Raw genomic sequence first — 27,978 nt, forward strand, 5'->3', positions numbered from 1 at the left:
GTTTCAATCATCTGTAACTAAAAGGACAAAAGCAGAATCTCTTCTACTTCCTGTACACGTGTAGGGCAGCTACCTTTTCTATTTAAAAATCACCTGGAATCAAATTTGTGTCTATCAACATTGATGTTGCCTAAAATATCTTTAACCAACTTTCAGTCATCCTAACACCAGGCAAATAGCGAGAGCGTGTTATGTTGAGAATTACATTTTTAATAAAGTAGTACTAATAGCAGAGTATTTTGGTAATAAAAACATGTCGGTAAATTTCAACTTTAAAGAAAAGACTTCACCTTTAACACTTTTACCACTATCTTTTTTGGTCACGTTCGCTTTCCGTCATACCCGGAAGTGAAACTCGTGCGTTTGTTTGTGTATGCGCAGTTAGTTTAGTCCAGCAGCAGCAGCAGCAGCAGCAGCACAGCATCGTACCCGCTTTAACGTGGATTACATTAAGGATTACATTAAGGTTTGAACATGTCAGGAGGAAGCCAGCTGGAGAACGCAAACCCTGTGGTTTTCCAGCGGACGGGGGAGAGGTTGCAGACTGCGAACGATGAGGACGAGGACATCCATGATCCAATCGATGACAGAGAAATATTCGATATCCTGCTTTTCACTAGTTTTACACCTGACAGATAACTGTGTGCTCGTTTAACAGCGACAGGATGTAAAGTTATATTGTGTACACCAGTATTTATTTCTTGTCTAACTTTAACAGCTGTCTGCATTATTATTTATAGCATGGTGTTATTGGATAGGGAGTGTGTTATTAGAGCCTTTTTGTTAAATTTAGGATTTTTTTTGCCTCTAGAAGTAGGCTATGACGTCATCCACTGCTATGTAACCTAAGTGCAACACTTGAATAACCATGCTGGCAGACCACCAGAATGTTTTCATAATGTGTTCATGGCGCACATGGAAAAGTAAGTAGACTTAGACTTAGACTTTCTTTATTGTCATTCAAACTTGTACTTTACAGTGCAGATAAAAACGAAATTTCGTTGCATTTTGGCTCGTTGTAGTGCAGGATAAAAAAACAGCAGCAAGTATTTACATAGAAAAATATGAAAAAGCTATGTATAAAAATGACTATACAGATAAATATATTACACGTTTGTGATGTATGTTATATTGTATTTTACAGTCCAGTGAAGTAGTCCTGTGAGGGGGAATGGAGGGGTTATTTTTTTGTGTTCAAAAGTCTTTAGAAGAATTTAGAAGTTTTTGGAACTGAAAATGAATCACCAATTTTTCAATTGGTATTAAATATGTATTATTCATGGAGAATCACAAACAAGTATTGCAGTGGAATGTTTGCCTTTGAGCTTTTTGGGGTATTTTTTTCCTCTGAGACATGAGACAAGTGTAACAAACATGAAGATTGTGTTAGGATCAGTTGTGGGGAAAAAAGCGACTTTATTTCTTAATAAGTGTAAAAACCTGTCTTAATTCATTGAAGGCTTTTATAACTTTGTGCTTTGGGTTGTAATCTTCCAGTCTATGGTTGTAATACATCTTTAACTAGAAATACATATGATCAGATCCATCAATGACCCCGAACATCCTCTGTCTCTTGAGGAACTCAATGTCGTGGAGCAAGTTCGAGTCAAGGTATCTAACTTTAAATTGTTTTGAGCATTTTTTCCGTATAAGTTCAGTTGAGATGGTTGTGATGGAAGTTTAAACATACAAGTTGTGGTTTACAAGTTTAGCCCCTTTTTTTTTGTCTCTTCTCAGGTAAATGATGCAGAGAACATGGTCGACATTGAATTCACACCCACCATCCCTCACTGCAGCATGGCAACACTCATTGGTCTGTCAATCAAAGTCAAGCTGCTACGCTCCCTGCCGGAGAGGTTTAAAGTAAGCACATACATGTGGTGAAAATAGGGATGCACATCAAAGTAATTTCCACAAATTATTGAGTATTAGCTTTGCTGTGTTTCAGTTGTAGTCTAAATGCAATGGGTTGAACTATTCTTTCTCAGATTGATGTCCAGATCACTCCAGGGACTCATGCCTCAGAGGAAGCAGGTATGTAATGTCAAAAAAAGACAACAAGCCTCTTCAGATGTTCGAACATACCTCCTTGATTATTGCAAATTGTTAACCAGGGAACATTTTGTTTTTCTACATGTATCAACGTTATTTACCTTTGCTCTTTGTGCAGTGAACAAACAGCTGGCAGACAAAGAGAGGGTGGCAGCAGCTCTGGAGAACTCTTCTCTGCTGGAGGTGGTCAACCAGTGCCTGTCCAACAAGAGCGGCTGAATAGCCAATCAGATTTATCTCCTTCCTCAAAACTCTCTGATCAGCAAATGAAGTTTGTGCTCTTTATCTGACCCTCACCAGTCTAGGTGTGAATGCTGGGGGTAGTGAGGCAGCACTAATGCCATTCAAGAGTTTACTGACCTTTTTTCTTAAATGTTGAATATCTACATTTATGCAGAACAGTACAAATTGTTACACGTTATGCAAAGTCGGTATAGAAAAATAATTACAATAATTCCATCTGTGAAGTTTATTATGTGACAAGGTAATTCAGTTAAATTCCTGTTTTTTTGTATTAAACTTTGCTTCCTAGATGGGCAATGTTTCATATTAAGAAAACATCTGTTTATTGAAGTGATACAGATTGTTAATAAAATAAACAGAAGTTATTTGTGTATCTGACCATTTTTTTTTCTCCATATGTAGTGCAGAAAAAAAGACTACTCTAACTTCTTAAAAAAAACTATATGGAATGATAATAAAGCTGTTTGTGGGATAGGATAAGATATCATTTATTTGGGGAAATTTAATATGAATAGATTGATTAATTTATAATGTGTAATGCAGACAAATCTGATTTGGGAGAGAATAGAATTTAACTTTAGAAACTGTATTGATCACTACGGAGCCCCTGAAGTCCTGAAAAGTAAAAAAAAAAAAATATCTTGTGCGCACAAGTTAGTAACTCAGCGCACAAGATAATTATGTACGTATTTATTGTTATGAGTGTCACTGACGTGCACTGCATCATCAGTGTGGTACATGGTCATTACTAACCTGTTTCAATGTATTTCTTTTAGCTGCCTCTCTACTTATGCAACACTTATCAAGCACACCCATAATATAACACCAACATTATGCACTGTTCAGGGTGTGTATTATTTGGACTGTATACACAAGACAAGTTTAATTTCAAATCGTAATGAAAAATCATGACAATGTACTTGACAAATCAGACATGTCATCCCTAGATCATTGTAATTATTGAGTCACTTAAATAACTTTTGGTTTAAGTACTTTAGTGCACTCATAAACATTGCAAATGCATGAGTGACTGTCCTGAAATATCCCTACATTAAAACGGTTTATATTTATGTCCTCTCTAATTCAACAGGGGGCGCACTTGGACTTTTTTGTGCAAATTCAGGTAGGAGATGGAGACCAAGACGAAGTCTCTGTCCGTCAGATTTTAGGAGACAATCTGGCAAAACAAACCACAGCGCAGTGTTGTCCAACATGCTTCTCCACCCACTCCTTTCTCACTGAACATAGAGATAAACTGCTTTCACCAGTGTTGTTTAACGAATAAATACAATAAAACCTACAAATATATCTTAAATAGACAACATGGCAGGTTCTTTAAAAGTTATGTAAGTTATAAAACTTAGAGCTTATAGGCTCAAAACAATTAATAAAAAATCTTGAATCACAAGTTGTCCCTCGCTTGTTTACAGGGTGTTATTATAATCCACTTTTGACAGAAGTGTCAGTCAAAATATATATCTTCAGACTTAACATAGTAAGATACCCTTACAATATATTCACTGACAGTCATTTATTGTGTAACCTTCACTGACGGAAATAAATATACAAAGATTTGCACAAATGGTTATGTAATCCCAAACGATTTTGTCTCTGAGTCTGCTGTTTGGTGCCACTATTAAAAGGGTGCAGTGTGATGTTACAAAACACATTAGTTATGTCATGTTTATGTTTAAAAAAACAGTCAAATATACGTCATTTATCTGTTTGTGAAAGAGATGGTGTGTATTTAACATACAGCAGAAAATTAAGTTTAAACACACGACAATTTAAACACACAATTTGCATGCACTAGTGACCCACACTGATGCTTCATTAGTAGCCTATAATAAAAAATATGTTCGTTTATATTTGTCGGAGGGTAAATAATTGTTCCTCTGGAAAGACTAATACGATTTTCCCCTCCTGCTCCACATCTGGAAACATTGCGTCACTGCTAAAACCCCGGATAAGAGACCCAGCCGACACAGCTGCATGAGCAGAAGCCAGAGCAGTGCATAAATAGGGTTTAGTCAACCAAAACGGTCTTCAGCAAAGATGTGTAAGAAGCCAGGCCAGTTTAGGACAAAGAAAGAGGGAAAGTTTCTGATATATAACATCGTTGGCAAAAGCATGAGCTGCCATAATCTGCGCTGTTTAAGCAGTAATGTAATGGTTAGCTAGTAGCAGTTTGCCTAAGCAATGATTAAAGGCTAGACTTGACTTATGATGGTAATAGTCTGTAGTAATAATACTAATAAATATAATTATAATTCATTGTGATAACAATGTTCCGATAATAATGCAATGCTTGAGGCTCTGGATGACCTTTTCTTAGTGGACCAAGACAATTATTGGCGACATCAAAGTTTAGCATTAGCTATAAATTTGGATATAAATTTATATCTATCAAGCATAACTAAACACATGTAGGCTAGCCCTTTTAATGTATTAAATGTTAGCTGTTTATACACTTGGCAGACTAGTTATTTCTTATAGAGCTTGCCGTTACTATTTAATTCACATTTAAATGATTAGTTTGTCAGCTGTAGAGGAAGTGAGCTTTGTGTTATTTGGACTATAGTTTCTTTTATGCCACCGTGTATGAACAGTGATGTGTATGACTAAGAACCTTTACAGTCTATGGTATTAACGTCTCCAGTTTCTCATTAAAAAAACATTAGGCCTACTATTGGCTCTCTAGACAGCCCGCAGGAGGAGACTTTGCTCAACCCACTCTACATACGGCTCTAGATGGGGCCAGCGTAGCTGGCCTGCTACACTGCCAGTGCTCTGCAGATTCAGGATTGGCTGCACAGACGTCCTCAACACCAACCGCAGCATACTTATAGTCGATGGAAGATTATTAGCCGTGCACAGCATTTGAGGTATGTTAAGCCAACTTTATCGGAAGTTTTGTCTAACTTTAGTGATTGTTTGCGTGTGAAAAAATAGCTTCAGCGGAGCGGAAACTAGTGAGACCCGAGTTCGATTAACAAGCTAAAATAAGTTTTCATCTTCCAGAAAGCAGAAGGGACTGAGTCCAGCAGTGAGGGGGAATTAATTCAGACAAACTGTTTACTGCAGCGTCTAAACAAACGTCTTGAAAAGGGGAACATGTATGGCATTGGCAGATAATTTGACGACAAGCCAAGGTTTGCTCTTTCTTCCACTAACAAATGATGGTCAGTAGAAGTCGTGGAGAGACTGATTTATTGGTCTGCTGTGAAGATGTAGCTTGTTACTAAACCTAAGACATTTTTTTTTCGGGGGAGGGGGGGGCGTTGTGTTTTCACAAATCTTGATTTTTATGAAAGAGCACACAGAGTGTAGCTGCCTTAAACTGGACTTATCATCCACATCATTTAACTGTCAGAAAGCTAAGGGAAAGGAATTTGTTTGTACAGTGTGTGTGTGTGTGTGTGTGTGTGTGTGTGTGTGTGTGTGTGTGTGTGTGTGTGTGTGTGTGTGTGTGTGTGTGTGTGTAACCTGTTTGACAGAATGCCATTTGGCAGCCACACTCACTACTCTTTCACAGACACACACACACACACACACACAGCCCTACTCCAAGGCTAAGCTTCTCTAAACTAAATGTTTACTTCTGTAAACATTTAGTTTAGAGAGAACTGATGACTTTGGTTGGAGGAATTGATTCAGGCCTTTATGACACCAGCCTGATGGACAGCAGAAGAATGAAACGGCTTTCCTTCCGTAGTATGATTTGACTTAAAAAGGGCAGATCCAGTCTTTTTTGAACGGGGCATCCCAGCTGGGGAACTGTCTTGTGCAGGGGTGACATGAAGTTTGAGTGCACACTCACACATTATTCTCTCTACCATCTTCACTAATCATATCTGCTTCATACTAACTTTAAAGCAACTAAAACATGCTAAAATATGACAATTGTACCAAATTGAAATGCAAATAAATCTTGAGCAGATTTTTACAACACATCCCAAATAGTTGATTTTAAAAGAAGTCTCGCCTCTGATAAAGGCAAATAGCCAGTCATACTTCAGGATTTTGGAGTGGCCACTGGGGTGTCAAATCAGATGTCAGTGGTGCCCCTAGCCGCCCTCTGGATCCCCCCTCTGTCTCCTAAGTCTTAAAAGTTTTGAAAATCGTTACCACAGTTTGAGGATTCTGTGTCATGCTCAAGGTAATCTTTACCTGCAGACAGGAGGAAGTTGGAGATACTGCCACCCAGACAATTATTCACATATCGTCACGTTTGTTTTTCAAAGGAATGTAGAAATATCAAGTTGTGTTAGTTAATTTAATGCAGGAATTAGTTGTGAATTTAAAACGTATGAGCAGGTGATCTTAGAGCTGATGATGGACATGTGTTGGTTTTGAGGGTCTCTTTGGCCATAAATTAAAGACATGTATATTTCTGACATCATCTTCTATGGTTTGTTAGAAGCAATTTTTAGGAACAGAACTCATGGTCTCCCTATCCGTTTCTTCATCTGGCTCTTCAGTCATTCCTTGATCTCATCAGTTTATGTTGGGGTTATATAGAAATGTCTTGAGGTTTTAGTCATTACACACCAGAGAGGAGCCTTTTTTTTTGACGTGCTCACGTTGCCTCTGGTTGTGTTCTCGTTTATGTGCTTTGTCACAGAACTAGTTTGAAGTCAGTGCAGCTCTTGAGTTCTTGGCATACCTCAGAGTAAGAAGGTAGAGTGTATCCCCCGCTAGTCTATTTATTCAAACTTCTTGTGAGTCCTCCTTTTGAAATGTTTTAAAGAGCGGCTCATCATTTCCTTTTCACGCTTGAAAAGAATGGAGACCCTGTTGAGCGTGTGTTGCGATGGTCAGAGGAGAGAGCGTGTGCGTTTGTTTAGCGTGCGTGGGTCGCAGCAGAAACATAGCGCAACACTGTTGTGCTCTGTCTTTGTGCTTTGCGCTCAGTTTCCTGTGTTAATCATGTGATCCTGGCATATCTCAGTCCATCTGACAGAGACACATGACTTATGTGCCTCATGCTTTCTGAATGCAACAGGACAGAGTCATCAGGGACGATTTACACATGGCCATATCACAGAGTTGTTAAATATATATTCATAAACTCTAAAAGTAAAAGCAGAGTTGAGGGGACAGGCCATGCTTCTGTACCACCCCCCCCCCCCCCTTTTTTATTTAATTTAAAACACCTCATTGTTGGGTTTTAACCTCATGCATGTAGAAGGAGTATTATATCATCAGTTTTTTTTTTTTTGGACAGTTAAAGCCTCTGAATGACATTTTCTTTTCCATTTTCTTCCTTTGCTTGGCCAGCAGTGGTTCAGTCAAGTGTGACCACTAAAGAAGTGACTGACAAACCCTCAGGCAAGCTGCACTAATGTCCATGTGACTGTGACAAACAGAACACGGGTCATGTCAGTGCCCTTTTCTTATATATTCAGTCTTTATTAGATAACAGGCTAATTAAACTCGTGACTGTTTTGCCCTTTAGATCTGCGATAATGGTTTGGATTATTAAATCCCAGGCTCTGTGGTGGGACAAGAACACATCAAGAAAACAACTCGAACCTGTTGACAGTTTTCTGAGAAGAGCTGCAGCTTTTGTTGAGAGGCAAGAGGAAATATTTCAATAATCAGAGACAACATGGCTGCTGTTGCCAAAGCAGTCTGTAGTTTAAATAAGACTACAACAGCAGAATAATGATCAGACCTGAGAGGAACAGATAGACGTGTTCTGAAGAATTTACAGGTGCTGTGTTTTGTCCCAGCAGGACCTGGAAAAACGTGTCCGTGCTTTTGTCTTCAGTCGTCTTGATTACTGTAACAGTGTCTTTTACAGGTCTGCCTAAAACATCAGTCAGACAACTGCAGCTGATCCAGAACGCTGCTGCTAGAGTCCTCACCAAAACCAAGAAAATGGATCACATCAGTCCAGTTCTGAGGTCTGTACACTGGCTCCCATGCAGTCTGTCAGAGAATAGATTTTAAAGTCCTGCTGCTGGTTTATAAAGCGCTTAAAGGTTTAGGGCCAAAATACATTAGTGAACCATCCAGACCGCTCAGGTCGTCTGAGACAGGTCTGCTCTCTGTCCCCAGAGTCAGAACCAAACACGGAGAAGCAGCGTTCAGTTTCTATGCTCCTTATATCTGGAACAAACTCCCAGAAAACTGCAGGTCTGCTGAAACTCTCAGCTCTTTTAAATCCAGGTTGAAGACACACCTGTTCACAGCTGCCTTTCATTAAACAATTTTAATAAGATTTTAAATTTGAACTCTTTTTATATTTTTACTTTATTTATTTCAATTCATTTCATTTGAATTATTTTTATTTGAACATATTTTCAGATTTAATAATTTCAGTGATTTTTAAATGTTCCATTTTAATGTTTCTTTTCTTTGTCATGATGCTTTTGTCTTGTGTGCAACACTTTGAATTGCCTTGTTGTTGAAATGTGCTATATGAATAAACTTGCCTTGCCTTTTGATAACAAACTCACCTGAATTCATCTGAAACATCAGTTGGGTAAAGCTATATTTTCTTGAAATTGCAGAGCTGTATTTATTAGGGGTGGGACAAAAAAAAATCGATTTATGTAAAAATTGAGATTGTTATCTTCAAAGATTTTAAATTGATTCATAACTTCCAAAAATCTTTTTTTTTTTTTTTTTGGCTTATCAGTCACTCCCTGCTAAGTGCTAATGCTAGCTCCTTCACTCAGTAGAATGCCAAATAGAGCAACAAGAAATCCAGCCAGTCTCACTGATGGCTGGAGTAGATCCTGAAGTATGTACTCATTCATAAATAGGCTTTGAATCATGAATCCAGAATGATTTTGAATAGAAATTAGATTCTCAATCCAATCGTGACCCCAAGAATCGAAATCGGATCGAATCGTGAGACACCTAAAGATTCCCAGCCCTACTATTTATCATATGCCCCATTAGTTAGTGATTCAGTGCAGATGTGCACCAGCATTTCCAGCAGTCCCCTTGTGGCCTCTACTAGTTTACTTATTTACTTACATAACTATTCTGGAGAACAAATTTCACATCGTCTTTTTCACATCCTATATTTTCTTCAATTTGAAGCTGCCAGTCAGCTGCACTTTGCACAAGCTCTGGAAACCTCTACTGCCTTTAAAATCAGCCTCTGAGTACCTCTTAAGGTCACTGTTATGTCATCCTTGTTTTCTTTTTTTTTCATTCCACAAAAAGGGGGACAACAATATTTTTCGGCTTTACTGGGAGATTTGGCAGTGTTTTCAATCTCCATAAACATGTCCTACTTATTCTTCAGAGCGGTGTTATTCATTGTTATTCAGCTGAAATGACTCTCAAGTGTCCCCTTCAGAGAGTGAATGGACGGATTGATTGACTGTACAGATGCAGCCTGGATACCTGATTCAGCAGTCAGAAAGCACTGCATCATGGTGTTATGTGATAAATGGACCTCAGACAGCATTATGTCACTTTCCAAATAAAGACCTGCATTTCAGCAAAAGCAGAAACAATATAAGAAGGACAGCACTTTGCCAGGAAAACAGCCTCACATCATTACGTCTGACAGTATTTTCAGCATTTCACTTCCTTGCTAACAGTTACGTGGCATTGTGTTGAAATGTTCAAACAGGCTTGAATTACATTCATAGATTTTGATATTTGGGTTTTTCTTTAGACAGAAAATGACGTCGTTTATGCAGTAACAATCTAGATTTCTGAGGAACAAAACATTTTTTAGTTGGTTAAGAGGATGTTGAGGAGTGTGATTTTTTTTTTTGGGGGGATTTTTCACTCTCATCTGACCATTTTTAGTTCCCGCATGAAAGGCTCTCGTTGCTTCCCATGTGCAGTCACATTGACTTCCTGTCGCACATTTGTTCAATATGCATGCAAGGTATTAATCAAATAGTTTGTCCATATTTTTCCTGATGCATTAGCCGAGTGAACAGCCCTGTGTTGGGCTTTTTTATTGTGAGTGGAAGAAGCAGCTCAGACATGTTTTCCCTTTCATTTGAGACGGGAGTAGAGAAAACCAGCTGAGCTCAGGGGAGACAGCCGAGGTGCTCCTCTCAGAGACGCAGCTCTGGTGTTGTAGTTGCTGGAAAGAGGGAGAGCGGTGAAGTGCAGCCGATGGTGTGTTGGCAGCCCGCCGCTAAGTGTGCTGCGAGGCAGGAAGTGTGACACTGAGAGCACAGGAAGTGGCTGCTGTGTGCGGAGCTATGCTAGCCCTTTTTTTCGTACAGCCGTTTCAAAGGGCTGGGATCAAATCCCTTTCAGTTAAATGAAAGCAGATTTTTTTCCAACAATAAACACTTGGATGGCATTCCTTTTTTTTTTTTCTTTTAAACTTCAGGTTTTTTCTTCAAGGTTCTCTCTTATAGTTTGAATATTTCAGAACCGTGTCAGGAGAAAATCTACTTCTTTTTGTTGAGGAGTTAAAGAGAAGATATGCATAATCCAACATACAGCAACTAAAGACAGAAAAGTGTAGCTACTTCTTCTTCCAAACTTGTCACTGTGTCTCATGCCATGTGAGACAAATGAGAGGACAGAAACTCCTCTGCTCTTATGTCTCATCCATTAGACTTCACTGTCTCTCCTCCTGTCTATCACTAAGTTTTGATAAACAGAGGAAGTACAGCGTGTATGACTCATCATCACACATCACTGGTGTTTTAGTGGACTGCATGATGAATGTTGTGGATCATTTGTATTTCATCTGATACAAGAAATACCCCGTTTTACCAGACATGGTATTGTAATGTAGACTAGCATCCATAAAGCTGCAAAAGTCTACAGAAGGCTTCCTCCTGAAACAGTTCCTTTTATCAGAAAATATTTCACTTCATAGACATTGCAGCTATTTCCAGTGCAGACACAGCGAGTTTTGCAAACGGTGGAGTTGGAGGAAGTTCACCTGGATAACTTCATGATGACACAATTTGTAATCTGCAACAAATCTAGATTCTGTAAAATCTTGTTTTGGGGCTTTTTGTGCCTTTTTATTAGAGAGACAGGACTGTGGATAGAGTTGGAAATCCGGGAGAGAGAGAGAGAGAATGAGGAAAGACATGCAGGAAGGAAGCCACAGGTCAGATTCGAACCCGGGCCACCCGCCTGGAGGACTATAGCGTCCATATATGACACACACACCAACCGCTAGGCCACTGGCGCCCCAGATGCTGTTATATTTGTGATAAACAAATATCTCCGCCAAAGATGTCCGGCTTTAAACCACATTTCCAACTACTTACATAACATCTCGTTTTTTTTGTTAAACTAAAATTCAGTTATAAAGAAAATGATACTGGATCTTGATGTTTTTCTTGTCAAGTGGATGTATGTGCACCTTCTGGTGAAATAGCATTCATAACATTAAATTATTTCATTGTACATCTTATGCATTAGGATTGCAGTTTTCTCCTCAACTGAACTTCAGTTCAACAACAGTGTTTTTTCTTGTGTTCTTCATTTGGCTCTGAATATAAAAGATCATATCAGCAGTATCTAAACAGGAACAATAATATAAAAGACGTGTTCACAGGTGTGGTTCAGAGGAATTTGCAGCTTTGATGCTGTCACACAATCTCTGACCACTGGGACTTGGGACATTTCCTGAATGACCGAAGGATCTCCTCCACAGTTATCTGATTTGTAGTGGAACCTTGTTGCACACTCTATTTTAATCTCAGCCCCAGTGGGAACCCCAACCAGCCTCCTCCTCCTCCTCCTCCTCCTCCTGGTGAGGAACCGAAAAAGAGGAAGTGGTGTGTACCGTATGTGACTCGTGTGTGTGTGTGTGTTAAAGTGAGACTTCTCTGAACGTCAGATGTGAGTTTAGAGGAAGAAGAATCAAGAAGTCCTACTTGGTGCAGAGTGTGTTTTGTTTTTTTTGTAAGGATTTTTTAGATGTTGCTAATCTTCCCCTTTTTTTCTGTTTTCAGCTGTATGTGGCTGCTGTTCTCATTTAGCCTTTTTACAAGGAAAGAACTGCGAGGTGCTTCTTCTACTGCTCTCTGAACATACTGCTGATTCTTCTATGGACACAGACTGAGTAAGTCGACCTTTTAATTTGTCTTTGACTCAACGATTTTCAACTGAATTTGGAGATATGCTGCCTGAAGCCTCTCTCTTATTTAGCAACGGTTTGCAATCATTTTTGCATGTTATGAAAATAGCTATCTGGTCAAATGTATGTTGATTTGTCCTGTTTGAGTTTTTTGTAAAGGACACTAAAACCTCTTGGCAAAAGTTGGATGTCAGTATTGATTGGGAGACTCACATTAACTCAGATCAGAAAACATATAACCTGTTGTTCACTGCGTTAGGTGAATAATGGGCTCAGTCTGTAGGGACTTGGGTTGGGAACTGGAGGGTCACCGGTTCAAATCCTGATGTGGACCATAATATTGGTCTGGTAGCTGGAGAGGTGCCAGAGCACTTCCTGAGTACTGTCGAGATGCCCTTTAGCAAGACACCCCCAACCGCTCTGGTGCACTCCCTGCGTAGCAGCCCCACTCTGACATCTCTCCACATGTTAGCAATCAGCAAAATGTGACCTGCAAGGATTCAAGTTCAGAGGAATATTAAATCATTCATCTTTGCTACTGTCTTTACACAGGTATGCATTCACTACTAGCTGTAGCTGTAGACCTCTTTTGTTAAGAACAAAAAATGTGTATATGTTGTAACGTTGGTATTAATTAGTAAATGCTAAACGATAAAACTCCATTCAACACTAAAAGTGAAAATGAAATCTTTCAAACCTTATAACCAGGAAATACTGACTTCTGCAGGCCGACACAAAGTAAAGGAAACTTCATAGACTTTAATGCCATTAATGAAAGGCAGACACAAACTTTGAAAGTGGTCATTGAAATGGATCACATGATGCACAGTGATTTGATCTGCCAGAGTTAGAGGATTGATGACTTTTAGAACCGTACGTTTTATGAATGTTTGCAGAAATCTCTTCTAGTCTGCTAAAAACATTTTCAGAATCCTTCTATAAATATATTTGAGTTCCATCTGGTTAAACAGCACACGTATGAAGAGAGGAAACACACACACACACACACACACACACACACACACACACACACACATATTCACACACACACACATATTCACACACACATAGTCCTTGCTAAAGAGATCCATTAGTTTATAGAACAAATACACAGAGAACGCTCTTCTGTGAACATTTCTGTACCACAACGTGTTCAGCGTTCATTTCTTTATATAAAGAATGTCGAAGAGAGAAAAAATGACTGCTGAGTTGAGGCCTAAAACAGCAGCAATAGAACCACATCTGTTTCCAGATACAGCTGCTGTGTTTAAGTGTGTGTGTGTGTGTGTGTGTGTGTGTGTGTGTGTGTGTGTGTGTGTGTGTGTGTGTGTGTGTGTGTGTGTGTGTGTGTGTGTGTGTGTGTGTGTGTGTGTGTGTGTGTGTGTGTGTGTGTGTGTGTGTGTGTGTGTGTGTGTGTGTGTGTGTGTGTGTGTGTGTGTGTGTGTGTGTGTGTGTGTGTGTGTGTGTGTGTGTGTGTGTGTGTGTGTGTGTGTGTGTGTGTGTGTGTGTGTGTGTGTGTGTGTGTGTGTGTGTGTGTGTGTGTGTGTGTGTGTGAGAGCAAGTGCCTGTGAACACACCACAGGATGTTAGCTTAGCCACTCAGCAGCACTGTTCCTGCACAGCTAACACATTTATGACTAATGATGGTCTGCATTCAGAATCCCCCCCCCCTCTTCCCACCTATAGTTCATGTTCAGAATGGACTCTGGTTTTTGTTTTTTAATAAATAACCAATAGGTTTTCTTGATGATCTAGTGAAGAGAGCCCTGTGAATATGCGTTTGTTTAATCATCCAGTTACACAGAGCCTGTTTGATTGTCTCCTTGTTTCTCCAGCCTTAACACACGTTACTTAGCTGTGTGAGAAGTTGGGTGGAGTTGAGTCAAAGTGATTGGAGGTTTCCATTTAATGATATATCCACTCCCACCCATCATCCCCTCTGTGACAGCCACACCACTTCTTTTTCAAGTTATTCTTTATCACTTTGAGAGAAAGCATCTCAAGTCTCTTTAGATATTTAAAGAGTGACCTACAGCTTCTGTTTTTGATCTGACTTGTCGTATTTTATATCGTGGTTATACCGTTGCCTTTTAAATTGTATATCTCTTTACTCTAAATTGCACATTGATGTGAAACTAGCTGTTCTTTAGCTTTTTTTTGCAGGGGTGGTGTTTGGAGTTAAAAAAGGCTCCAAATTTCTCTTTTCTTTTTTTGCTCACCAGTTTTTGCCCCCTGCAGCAGTTTAAGCCAGTGTCACATATGGTTTAAGTCCAAGCAGTCTTACAGAGTCCTCCTCCAGGAAGCCAACGATGACTTGAACAGTGTTAACATTAGTATGAAAGCCACCACCAAAATGATTTTTACTGAAACTTTGACATTCAAATTCAATGTGAGATACGTCGGCAGGTATTTGAATACAGATTAATCTGTCAATGTGTGATGTTTAGGAAAAGAACAGGTTTATCAAGCTAGAGTTCAATACACGTGGGGCGGCTGTGGCTCAAATGGAGTCGGTCGTCTCCTAATCGGAAAGTTGGGGGGTTCGATCCCCAGCTCCTGCAGCAACATGTCCGATGTGCAAGACACTTAACCCCGCTGACGAAGTTGCTCCCGCTGCTTCGTCAGCGGTGTATGAATGCGTGTGAATGTGATTAGTTACTTCTGATGGACACTTCAAATAGAAACCTCTGCCATCAGTGTGAGAATGGGTGTGAATTGGAAGGTGTGACCTGCGGCGTTAAAGCGCTATGATATACCAGCACGAGTCCATTTAGAATTTAACACTTGATCTGTGTTGAGATGTGGTCTTCTGTGCATGGATTTGTATGTATGTGCTAATGTGACTCTAATGAAGTCGAGCAGCGCAGGAAGTTCAGTGGCAGGATGAAGAAGCCTTTTTATGGCCGTTTGTAAACTGAAACACATGTGAGCCTTATTCCTTGTGTGTGTGTGTGTGTGTCTCTCTTCAAAGAATCTGCACCCTGAACCTCGTATCTTCTTCTGTTTCCCTCCATCTCTACTCTCTCTCTGTCGGTCAAAGGAGCCATTGTAAATGCTTTGCTAATATTAGTCTGTGTGTGTGTGTGTGTGTGTGTGTGTGTGTGTGTGTGTGAGTCGGTGGGGAAATTGTGTCATGCATTTTAAGTTTCAACACACAGGCCTGTTTCCGGGACAGGAAAGTTGATTTCTTTCTGCCTTCACTCAGAGCTGCTTAAGTATCATCAGCAAATGTTGCACCAGCCGACAGTCAGCTCATAGTTTACCCTCAGTGTGCTCGGTTTCAGCCCGTACATTTGAGTGTATTTTTAGATGTTTTGAACAAATTGTGTTTACGAGAGTGACTGTTGCTTAAGTGATAAATGCCAACCGTGCTAAAACAAGGGGTTTTCCATAACGGCCCCCTCTCCCCTGCAGCACCAAAGGCATTCACTCATTGACTCTCGTCTTCCTGCCTGATTTTATCTGCCTGTCTTACGTCTGCAGTTCTCAGTGTCATTTCATCACTGCTACAGGAAATGAGTCAAATTGTTAGCCTCTATACCCTGATCCAAACTGTGAAATAAGACCAGGTCATATTTGAACAAATCACCACAACCTAAAGTAATATCTTACCTTGTTAACTCTTAGCCATCTCCTAACGACAACCGGCATGTTCTTTAATTTCAGCGGTCGGCTTCTATATCATCAGCATTTTTTAAGGATTTAAACAGGACACTTTAACTTGAACTGTCACAGAGAGTTCAGATGTCTCGCAGGCCCAATAGAAACATCTGTAGCTGTTGAAAACATGCACATGTGCACTTTGCTTTAAACTTTGTAATCTGTCTGTGCAGCTTGAACAGCCTGACGAGACAAGTTTGCTTGTGTGTGAGTGACGTTTTCCTGTTCAGCTAAAGTTTGTCTTACTTTGCAAAAACCAAACCCTGAACATATTTTCATTTCAGATCAAAGATGGTTGTCGGTTACTGGTGTCTAAGTAAGCAACGTCATGCAACTTCTGTACCATACAGTAAAAGCCCCAAAATGATAATGAATTAACAGTTTTAATTATTGAAGGAAGAGTGAGGTCTCATTTATAACCTCTATTTGACCTAAGCGCCTGCTATTGCACCATATCCCTGTGCTTGAGAGAGAGTTCTATCTTGACGGAACAGAACAGCAGGATTTGTGATAACACTTTTTTTTTTTTCTAATAAGTTGGTGATACTGATTTTTTGATTTTTTCTTTTTAAGTGATAGTGTGTCGTCCTACGAACCTGCTTCATGAGATAGTTGGATGTGCGGACACAAATGTTGATCATACTTTCTGACAGAAAGCCCCTGGTGTTGATGACACCAGAGAGGACTTTGAGATCAAAGAAAAGAGAGAGAGAGAGACAGAGTGACCCAACAATTTGCCGGACAAGATTGGATCTCTGTCTTTCTTCAAGTTGTTGCAAGTAAGAATTGCACCCTGAAACTTTGGAACACTTAAGCCGTCGACTCTCCATTGAATTTGTTATCACTGTTAAGACATGCTGGGGTTTAATAGGTGAACTACAAGGTGTGACACAAATTATAAGACGTTTAAGAGATGAGTTTGAATGTTTTAACGAGAGGTCTTCTCCGTACGATGTAGCTTGAACTTTATATCAACTCAACATCATTACAGTGCATTTATGAAAACAAATGCACATGCAATATCAAGTGTAGACTCTCAGGTTTGTGAGTCAGAGTGCCAATGCTTTTGATGTAAAACATTAAACCTCAAGATGTTCCCAAAGTCACACTGATGCCTGACTTCACTCTTCAACCTCAGACTCTGCTGTTATAGTTTCAATCCTACGTATATAAAACCTGAAACATGACACTGCAGTTAATGTCCAACCTGAATCTCAGACTAAATATCCATGATCTCCAGCATTTTCTTCACATTATTCCAGCCTCTTACAGTATTTACTCTTTCTAAGTGTTGTCACATGCACACAACATACACATTCACAATCTGCATGAAAGGCACCATGGCATTAAGCTCTTAAAACGGAGGTATTTCTACTAAACTGTTAACCTTTTCCATGAAAAGGTAACCTTTACCTTTTCATGTTGGGCTCTCAGTCAGTGTTTAGGTTTATTTTGTTCAATTTCCATCATGTTCTAGGTTTGGAAGTACGGGGCCGTCATATACAGGTGAATGGAAACATCTTAATATCTTAAGACCTTAACAGGCCCAGTAATGATCAGGTTGGAAAATAAGCATGTGGTGTATTGATATTTTTTATAAATACTACATATTAGTCAATGTAGGCCACTGCTGTGGAAGTATGGTTCTTCAACTAAACAGCGTTCTAGAGACAGTTTAGTAAATGTATTGTGAAATCTGTCCTGTGTATTTCGAAGCCTCTTGAAAACAAAGAGGCAGCATTGCACGTGAAGTCCTTCAGGCACTGCACAGTCACAGCCATGCTTTAGCCTAACTGTTATTGCTAGCACGACAACATGTTGGCGGTAATAATGCTAACATGTTGATGCAAGGCAGATTTAATGTGTACCATGCTCACTTCAGGAATTTAGCGTGTACATTTACTGCTTGTACCGTCACTTTAAGATATATTTATCAAACTATATTTTGCTTGTTCCCATTGATAAGGCTTTCTAGACTTTGATGCATTTCTTTGTTGGGAGTATTAGACTTAAAATAATTAAATGTAAGTCTGTTTAGTCACCACTTATAATAATAATAATAATAATAATAATAATAATAATAATAATAATTAAGTCTAGTAATAAAGCACTTATCAAAACCAATGTGACAAAGTGCTCTTCAGAATAAAATCCCAACAGTAAAACACACAACAACAAAATCCTATTTAATGCATGAAAATAAAACAACAACGCAGCAATCACCCAATGAGCAGAGACTGAAATAGAAGCAACTTGACTAAAGTTAACAGTAACACAAATGAAATAAATAAAACATCATGGATGAAACAAGGATTATAAGAAGGCCTTTCGATAAAAATATGTTTTTAAAAGAAGATACTGATGTAACTAGTCTGAGTTCCTCAGGCAGGTCGTTCCACAGCCGAGGAGCCCGAGCTACAAAAGCTCTATCTCCTTAGTTTTTGGTGGTGTGAACGAGTGCTGCGTTGTTGTTGAGGATCTCAGGCTGCGCACTGGCTGGTAAGGGGACAGAAGTTCAGAAATATATTCCGGATTTAGCTCTGCTTCAAAACCACAAAACTCTAACGAACTGTTTAGAGTTGTGGTTCGAGCCTCTAACATGAGGTGTCATGCGTGTGAACTCTGGGGTTGACAAACAATGCAATGACATTTGCAAGAAGCTGAGAATGAAAAAGGGTGATGGAGGGGTGGGGGTGGGTGGGGGGTGTGGGGGGGGGGGGGGGGGGGGGTGTAAGAATGAACAGTGTGAGAGTGATGCTCAGTTTGAGGGAGAATATCAAAATGAAGCGTAGCTGAGATGAAGAAGTATCATCATCCTGGCAACCGGATGGCTGCGGTGCCGGAGCTGCATGGTGACTTCCTGTTTGTCAGCAGCATACAGGAAGTGTGATGCTTTTAGAGGATGGTCTGACTGTGTGTGACTTAAAATGACTTAAAAAGAGGCCAAGCTCTGTGAGTATGTTTGTAAAGGGAGAGTCATCTATTTCAGTGTCAATTCAAATGTGTTTGTGTAGGACTGGTACTGTGCAAGATGCACCTCATGTAAAACTTTTGCAACTAGATATCTGTTTCATGTTATTTGATCTGAGCTTACTTCTGTATTCTTACTGCAATCTAGATAAAATACAATTACATTGTGGATATTTTGAATCTTTACCAGTTACAGTCCGCACATCTCAGCTACTATTTCTGTGTGTCTTTGATGCTTTTATAGCCTGCGATCTGAACTGCAGTATAATATTGGCGATGGAGAAGTGAAAACATCTACTGGGATTTCTTGTGAATTTACTGTATGTGTGTATCGGACCATAAAGTTAAGAAGGGGAAGTGTATCTGACTTATGTCCTGTCAAAGGCTGCTTCACCTGTCAGGTTGTTTTTGTCATGTTTTTTGCAGGATGTGTTTTATCATCTGTGTTTTTCTATGCAGAGAGTTAAAGTTGTGTTTTCTCTCTGCAGTAGAGGCGTTGAAAACTCCTTTCTTTGTTTTGCAATGTTAAAGTTTTCATGCATGTTGGAGTTCTTGATTTCCCTTGATGGAGTGTCTGCAGCTGCTTTCATCTTCTTCAAGTAGCATTTGAGCCTGCCTGAATTGTGCTCTTCCTGGTTTGATACAGTGGGTTGATCCAACATGCTGTTACGTCGTCACTCAGTTTTGAATTGAGTTTCCAGCTTCAGCACCTAAAATTGATTCAGATTATCATGCCAACGAATGCATATGGAAGGGGACAGCGCGGCTTTGACTAATATTACAGGACTATCTCTCCCCAGTGGCTTTAACACAGAGAAGAGAGTAAGCAGCATGTTATGAAGTCGTGTTTTAGGGAACTTAACACTCAACTTCCTCTTTATGACATATTTATCTCAGGTCTTTCATTTCCTATACACTCACGATCAGCAGATCAGCGGAGCTATTGCATGTTGTTCCGACATATTTTAAGATAATGAATTCATTATTTTTAGACTTTTTAGATTTTAGGCTGACGTTCCCCTGCAGGTTTTCTGAAGGGAAGATTTAAACAAAAAGTTGTGCGAGGCACTTGCCACCATCTTGCCTGTAACAGGAGCTAGCATGTCACAATTTAGTGATTGGAGCAGGAGACAACGTCCACTGATATATGTTATAGGTCAACATCCTTGACATTAAAACAAACAAAAAAAACTAAAACCTTCATGTAATTCTATAATGCTCCTGATTAAAAGTTCTGTTTTTTTTTTTCCTGCTCATTTCAACACAATTACAGCAGTGTTAAGCACTTTAACGTGGGGATAAATGTTCACCTGTGGTTGTTTCCTTTCAGTTAAAACACTTAGTAGCACTCATATCTGGTTCCAATATCGACATATGTGTGACACGTCCTCCAGGGATGCACTGATGCATCAGTTAAAAATCAGAATTTGCCAAAACTTGCCCTGTTGACTAAAATCTGCCCTTTGGCTAATAATGTGACATGCACTAATGTCAGTAGCGAAATTGCTTCTGCTGTGTTGTACAAAGTTAATGTTAAGTTAATGCAAGCAGGCTCTATGCTGATTAAGGGAAGAGAATAATATTTGCCAGACGTCACCTGTTTGATAAACTTGTGTCATGGTCAAACGTGACAGGAAAAGCTGTCAGTGTGGGATTCAATTTCAAATTCAAGAAGCTTTATTGCCATGAACAGTTACAACCATTGTGCTAAAGAAACATAATCAAAACAAAATCAACAATAATATGAAATGTAAAATATTTGATTGATGTTATATTATACTTATGACTATATTATAATATTCGTCTTACACCGTCTCTGAGAAAGATCAGTGACATGTCGTTTGTGAAACGCGTGTAAGTGACATTTCAAGGTACATGAAGAATTAAGAACTCGTCATGTAAAAACATTGCTATCCCAATCAGCAACTGGCTCAATTATAATTTTAAACAATGGTATCGTATCTGCCCTGTTTTTCACAAGATAGTTTGAGAACCACTGCAGGACACTCGTTCTTTTTTTATTGCAGAATCTCACAGTGAGAGCTTGTTGTTTTTCTATTTGAATGAAATAAAATGGTAAAAGATTCACTTGTCATGTGACTTGAGTAATGCTGATATGAAATTAATTTTTATGGAAACTCTAAAATTGTCTTAAATACCTTGCTCTGCTTCTGCCTTATTCTGCTATTATATTTTGCAGTGTATTGTGTCTGTGTTTTTTCCACTGATGTCCACATGACTTAAATGCGGCGTTATCTGTCCTCCAGGGTGCGGCGCCCCGTGCAGATAGAGTAAACTGGAGAGAGGAAGATGCCAGTCCCGCCTCCCCCACCACCCCCAGGGCCTCCCCCTCCTCCCACCTTTGCTCTTGTAAGTCATTCTATCTCTCTGTCCATCTTTGTGTTTTTCTACCCGGTACAATATGCTGCTCAGCAGAAACATCATGTCAAGTTCAATCCTGAGTTTTCTCCAAACACACTGTTTTACCGACACACTCTCATCTCCTGACATGGTTTCCATTGATTTACCAAACAAAGTGAAGTGTTTCTGTATCTGTGTTTGTGTTACAGGCCAACACAGACAAGCCCAATCTAAAACGCTCAGAGCAGCAGGGAAGGAACGCTCTGTTGGGTGACATTTGTAAAGGAGCCAGATTAAAGAAAACCGTTACCAATGACCGGAGTGGACCAACACTGGACAGTAAGTCAAGACCATGATTCATGATGTTCATTATCTTTACTGTATCCTTACTGCAACGTATGTAATACAGCGTATTACAAGTACAAAATATATGGTAAATGTACTTAAGTTTATATAACGCTTTTCTAGTCTACCGACTACTCAGCGCTTTTACACCGCATGTCACACCTACCAATTCACACCCATTCTCACACTGATGGCAGTGGTTGCTATGTAGTGAGACCATCAGAAGTAACTAATCACATTCACATGTATTCATACGCCACCGACGAAGCAGCAGGCAATTCGGTGGCGGTGTCTTGTTCAAGGACACATCGGACATGTAGCTGCAGGAGCTCTACCAACTGAGCCACAGCCGCACCCTGAATGTCAATCAACTTTTTCTGTTTGTTTTTTTTCCTTCTTTCAGAACCCAAAGGAGGAGGTGGAGGTGGAGGAGGTGGAGGTGGAGGAGGAGGAGGAGGAGGAGGAGGAGGAGGAGGTGGTTTTGGTGGTGGGTCTCCTGCTGGTTTAGGAGGCCTGTTTGCAGGAGGAATGCCAAAACTGAGGTCTTCAGCAAACAGAGAGTCCACTGGTAATTCAACATAAAAAATGACTCTGAAATTGCTCTGAAGTGTGAGGGTTGAAGTGCTGTGTGTCATTGTGTGTCAGCCATGTCAGAGACGGACAACATGTGCAGAGAGGTCTACAGTCATATAGGATCGCCTCCAACCCCCCTGCCCCCTTTAAGAACGGGCAGGTTTAGATAATGAATAGATGGCAATATTTCCTACAGATTGATGCTGAACCTGAGCAATGGAGGAGGCACGTGGTGGTGGGGGGGGGGGGGGTTGTAACCTGTTCTTTATTAGGTTAGGTTATATGTTGATATTAGGTTTGTATATTAAGTATGCTTTATTCTCTCACTTATTTTAGTGAATGTCTTAAACGTAAAGAGAAGCTTCAATTTTAACATCGAACATCACACCTCAAATGTTTCATTAATGGGAGGGACATCTGACGTCCCTCTGCTCTGTCTCTCTCTCTCTCTTTATCTCTCTCTATCTCTTGTGGTATATATTCTGTTTTTATATGAATATAGATTTTAATAATAAAAAATACAAAAATGGCCATCAAATAGACCTGATGGCTGTAAGTTTACCTGGACGGCCTGCCTATGTGTTATTTAAGTGTAGGGACTACTGGAAGGATAATAATGATATTGAAACAAAGTTAGCATGCTTAATTTCACTGTCGCTGTTTCTCTCCTCCAGACTCGGCACCCAGCCGCGGACCCATGCTCCCCCCAGGAGGTCGCTCTTGTGGGCCAAGTCCCTTTGGTGGTGGTGGTGGTGGAGGCCCGCCTAAACTCCCAGGAGCCCCTGCTGGTGTCCGTAGTAATGCACCTGATCTTCCTAAGGGCCGACCAAGTTTTTTATCCAGACAGGACACTCCTGGAGGACCCCCTCCTCCTGTACCCAACACACCCAGACCAAACCAGAGCTTCCAGTCTCGTGGTGGCCCACCTCCACCGTCACTCCCTGGAGGGCCGAGGCCTAGCCCGGCTTCCGGACCTCCCCCTCCTAGCCTTCCAACTGGGAGGCATGGACTTCTACCACATCCAACAGGAGGCTCCTCAGCTGGACCAAAACTAGGATTCTCTGCAACTCCTCCCCCTCCCCCTAACAGCAGCCGACCCTCTTTTCCACCTGCTCCTGGGGGAAGGCCTCCACTTCCCGACGACCGACCGCCACCTCCACCTGCCCCTGTGGGAGGTCGTCGACCATCTATGCCCCGAGACTTTCCCCCACCTCCTCCATCTGTCAACTCCAAACCTTCTTCCTCTGTCTCTCCTTCCTCTGCCTCTCGCCCTACAACTGGTGGAGGTGCGCCCCCTCTCCCACCTGGTCGACCGGGCCCTCCCCCCATTCCACCCTCCCCTGCTGTAGGAGAGGACCACAGCACCCCTCGTCTGCCACAAAGAAACATATCACTCAATAGGTAAAGTTGAATCTGCCTCTTCAAAGCATTTTCTATCAGGCGTCAGACACTGATGGATGTTCTTGATTTCTGAGTCTAGTTCGGTGGCCGAGAGAATTTGCATAGATTCAGATCCAGTTGTTCTGTGTTGCTGCAGTTCACGCAACATGCAAACTTCTCTATGGAACTTCCCTCTTGCACGCATAGTCTCTTCAGTGTTTCCCCTAGGTTTACAGCGTTGGGCGGGTGGGGACAAGCCGACTTTTAATGACAGCTGTCCTTTTCTATCGGAAAGGTATCCTTAAATGACTTCTTTCCCTGATTTCCGACTCTATCCACTATCCTATCCCTACAATAAAGGCACAAAAAGCCCAAAAATCAAACTTAAAAAAAACAAACTTATTTGACCTTCAGGGGGGGCGGGCCGCCCCCCTAATATAATGGTAGAGGAAACACTGCTCTTAGCTTAGCTTGTAGTTAGTTTTGTTAGGAGACAAGTAAAATTAACTTTAGTTTTCTAGCTCCATCTGGCTTAATATTAACATACATAGAATTGACCTTGAGTTTCAAAGTCTTAAAAAAATGTTGTGACATTTATTAATAAAGTTGGATTGTACAGCGATTGTCACTTGATCTTCATATAGTGAGACATATAGTGGACACATACTGTAGATTAAAATTCAGGTTCTGCTTGACAGCCATGCTCCAGCTCCACCACATAGTCGGGCAGGACCTCTCCCTCCTCCACCGAACGAGAGGCCGCCATCTCTAGGAAGGAACCAATCCTCAACACGCACAGGTGGGCAGCCTTGAGAGATACATTTAACATTCAATTATTACTGCCTACAGACCATATATATATACATGATCAGAAAAGTTGACAGTGTTTGCCTCCTTTGTGCAAATAAATTGTTGTTGGAAGCTGTAAATATTGCACTTGAAATATGTATCTGTATCGTACAAACAATCACTTTTCTCTTCCTCAACTGCCATTAAAAATGTTTTTTCTTCCTCCAAAGGGCCTCTTCCTCCGCCTCCTCCCTCAGGCCGTAGCATAGGTGGGGGCAGTGTGAACTCATCACCAGCTCCTTCACCTATTGGTAGGCCAGGCCCGGAGCCCCCTCGTGGTGGACCTGGCGGTAGACCTCCCCTCCCTCCGGACAGGCCGGGGATTGGGGGGGCCCCTCCTCCTCCACCACCACCTATGGGTAACGGGTTCCAAAACTCTCACCACAACCAGATACAGGGTGAGTAAATCAGATAAGGTATACACTTTATTTATAAGTATTGATAGTTTAATTTGTCAGGAAATAGAGAACAGTGAAATCAGCTGGACCATGATTATAGACTGGATCCAATGTACAAGCAGTATATTGAAGTACAAAATAACCCTGTTATTCAGCATAATGGCTGTCTGATATATGAATTCATGTATGCCAGTAGTCACTCTGATGGCAGATTATTCTGTGGCCCTCAGTGTTGTTTTAACCACCGGAGATTTCAATGTGTTCAGCTTTGCAGAGAAACCCGCTGACCTCCCTTCTGTTTTGTTTAGTTTTCTCACTGAACCAAAGAATGATTTGGAGAGCAATGTGAACAAGAAGTGAAAAGAGATCCTAAATGTCTGACATTGTTAAATTCATCCATCCAATAATTTGTGAATATGGAATGCTTCTAAAAACTGGTGACACTCTGTTTGACAATCAGTACATCAGGTAATGATAAAAGTTTAAAGGAACAATATGTAACTCTGACCCGTAGCGTTTAAAATCGGTACTGTACTGTCGATACTCCAAATTCAAAACATTGGAGAGAGCCGTCCCCCTCGCTCCTCCTCCCTAGAGTCGATGCTCACGAGGGTTGCCATGTCTTAAAACTGCCTACCTTCTCTGATCAAAACAAAAACAAACCATGATGAAGCAGAATTGAAACTTAGAAGGAGGACATACTGGCTGCTGCGTTGTTGACAGAGAAGCCAGCACTTAAACATGGCATGTTTCCTTAATGTCTGATCATACAGGAAGGTCATGTTGTGATTTGATTCAGTAGATATCTTACATGTTGATCCTTAAAAGTTAATTACACAATATTTTCTTAATGCATTAACCCCTTCTCCCTGAATAAATATAGAAAAGTTGTTAATGTCATTCTGAATGGGAACCACACTGACCTCAGTTTGTCTCGTTGAACAGATGAGTGGGAGAGTCGATTCAATTTCCATCCTGTGTCTGATCTTCCTCCGCCTGAGCCCTACGTGCACTTCCAGAAAACCTACCCCAGCAAGATCGGCAAAAGTGACGGCAGAGGTCAGTCAGACACTATTAGACAAGTTTACTGATCAAAACAAATTGATGTTAAGTCATTCATTAAATGCACTTTATTTAAGTAGATGTAACTCACTACTTCAAATGTTTTTTTTCTATAATGAACCTTATTACATAGACCACTTCGTTTTTTGAGATGTTTTGTCAGATAGTTGTGTAAAACATTATCTGAATTCAGCTTAAAGTTCAGCTGTACTATGACACAGTGCCACCTGGTGGTGGGAATCTCCTTTGGACAGCGAAGTAAACTGCAAGCCTTTCTTTATTTTTGTCTCTTTTCAGGTTCTGGTAAAAAGGAGAGAGGAGCTCCTCCGCTTCCTCCAATGCCGAGGTGAAGAAAAGTTATCGATAAGCACAACCCCTCTCTGTTTCCCTCTTCCATCTGTTGCGCTCGTTGTGCTTGAATCTGCGGCATGTGGTTCATCTCCGGACTGCAGTGTATAGAATGGATCTGAAAGTCGGTTGACAAAGAAAAAGGACAAACTTACACAACACCTCTGAAGCAGCATTCAATGACCTGACCAAAGCCGTTTTATTTTTTCTTCTGTGGTATGTCCGGATAAAAAAAGGAAAAATGTACTTCTCTAGGTGCAAATATAATGTGTTCTTTTCAGGTTACATCCATGCTGTCCATGTGACACTGATCATTAACAAACAGTATTTTGTAAGAACATTTATCAATATTTACTCCTCAAACTACTTTGACATACTTCAATGCTTCAGTGCTTCCTGCTTGTTGGATTTCATATTTTTCTTGCTAGATGTTATATCTTACCAACCCAGCTGCACTTTTAGTTAAACAAAAAAAAAACAACTAGTATTTTGCAGCCTGTTTACAAAGTTCAGAGTTATGTAAAGCTTGATCAACATAGTCGCAGGATATCAGTGCAGGGCTTCCAAAGGTGTGCTGATAGGCCTTTTCTCTCTTTCGGTACACAGTGCTTTCCTTGTGCCTTTGTCTGTTCAGGACGGTATTTCCAGGCTGCTCAAAAGAGTAATGGGAATTATCCTAAAGTGCCTTAAATTATTTTTGGTATTTTTTTTTTCGATGGTCAGGTTGGATCACCTCTGCTGAAGTAAATGTAGAGTCTCAATGCCAGCATCGTTCAAGCAAACTAAAAATGGCCTAAACCTCCTGCCGTGCCTCCGCTTCTTTATCGGCTTCAGTGCAGGTGTTGAATTTGCAGAAGCCACACGTGCCTTCACATTATGGATATTAACGCCTTTGCATTTATATTGCAACCACTGAATGGTACTTTTTATTTGGTTGTAAAATGTGCATTTATTGTTCCTGATTGAGATGTTTTAAAGGACATCGTATGGTGTTATGACAGTATTCAGATTTTGCTGTTAAGGATTATGAAGGACCAGTGTCTGTAATTGGTGAAGGAAACAAGTGATACTGAAGGGCTGTATTGTTTTAAGTTATGTTTCTGTAATGTCCAGTATTATGCTTTCCCCAGCGCCACTCTGAATAGTCTTTGGCTTGAGATTTATTATCATGTGCTGGTCAGAGAAACGTCATCTTAAAGACAATCATAGGGAAGTTAACATGGATGAATAAATGCTTGAAGGTATTTGCTTTAAATCTGCTTGTATTTGACTTTTTAAAGAGCTTTGATATTCTTGTATAAAGACCTTCACTTTGACTACAGACAAACATGTTGAATTGTAATGTGAGTATCCAAAGGTAGTGATTTATTTTGCATTATCCATTTTTTACATTATCAGATAAGAGATATGCATTGTTAACATGTTTGTGCAATAAAGCTGGACAATACATTGATAGAACAGTGTGTCATATTATAAAAGACTGGCTTTGCTAGCTTTCTTTTTATATCAGAATTCTCCAGAGGTAAAATGTTACACTAGTCAATAATGTTTCAGGATTGTCTTGATTTTCTCACCATTGTGCAGCTGTACAATCAGTTATTATCATCATTATTCTCAGTTCTAACATACAAAAGTGATGGTAAAGTAATACCTCTTTTGGAAATATGCAAAGGTTATTGACTGACTGTTCAACATCTTAGT

The 27,978-nt window shown here is 40.3% G+C and overlaps 2 protein-coding genes across 5 annotated transcripts; both read left to right on the plus strand.

Moving 5' to 3' along the window:
• The first annotated feature begins 366 nt into the window (after positions 1-366).
• ciao2b (cytosolic iron-sulfur assembly component 2B) lies at positions 367-2,660 on the plus strand. The gene is made up of 5 exons (XM_061040279.1): positions 367-601; positions 1,532-1,611; positions 1,738-1,863; positions 1,989-2,034; positions 2,171-2,660. Exons 1-5 carry the CDS (start codon positions 475-477, stop codon positions 2,269-2,271), a joined length of 480 nt encoding a protein of 159 aa, XP_060896262.1. The 5' UTR covers positions 367-474; the 3' UTR covers positions 2,272-2,660.
• Positions 2,661-5,024: 2,364 nt separating this feature from the next.
• On the plus strand, positions 5,025-27,757 carry LOC132975614 (WAS/WASL-interacting protein family member 1-like). Of its 4 annotated transcripts, none has more exons than XM_061040293.1 (10): positions 5,025-5,180; positions 12,207-12,316; positions 21,229-21,331; positions 21,532-21,661; positions 22,071-22,235; positions 22,915-23,641; positions 24,319-24,419; positions 24,640-24,867; positions 25,813-25,926; positions 26,227-27,757. In XM_061040293.1, exons 3-10 carry the CDS (start codon positions 21,272-21,274, stop codon positions 26,277-26,279), a joined length of 1,578 nt encoding a protein of 525 aa, XP_060896276.1. In that variant the 5' UTR covers positions 5,025-5,180; positions 12,207-12,316; positions 21,229-21,271; the 3' UTR covers positions 26,280-27,757. The 4 variants fall into 4 exon arrangements, with proteins under 4 accessions (XP_060896276.1, XP_060896279.1, XP_060896278.1 ...); XM_061040295.1 differs by lacking the exon at positions 5,025-5,180 and adding an exon at positions 5,423-5,447; XM_061040294.1 differs by lacking the exon at positions 5,025-5,180 and adding an exon at positions 12,075-12,093.
• Positions 27,758-27,978: the final 221 nt, after the last annotated feature.

The sequence above is a fragment of the Labrus mixtus genome, chromosome 6 (genome assembly GCF_963584025.1).
Source record: "Labrus mixtus chromosome 6, fLabMix1.1, whole genome shotgun sequence".
NCBI classification, from domain to species: Eukaryota; Metazoa; Chordata; class Actinopteri; order Labriformes; family Labridae; genus Labrus; species Labrus mixtus.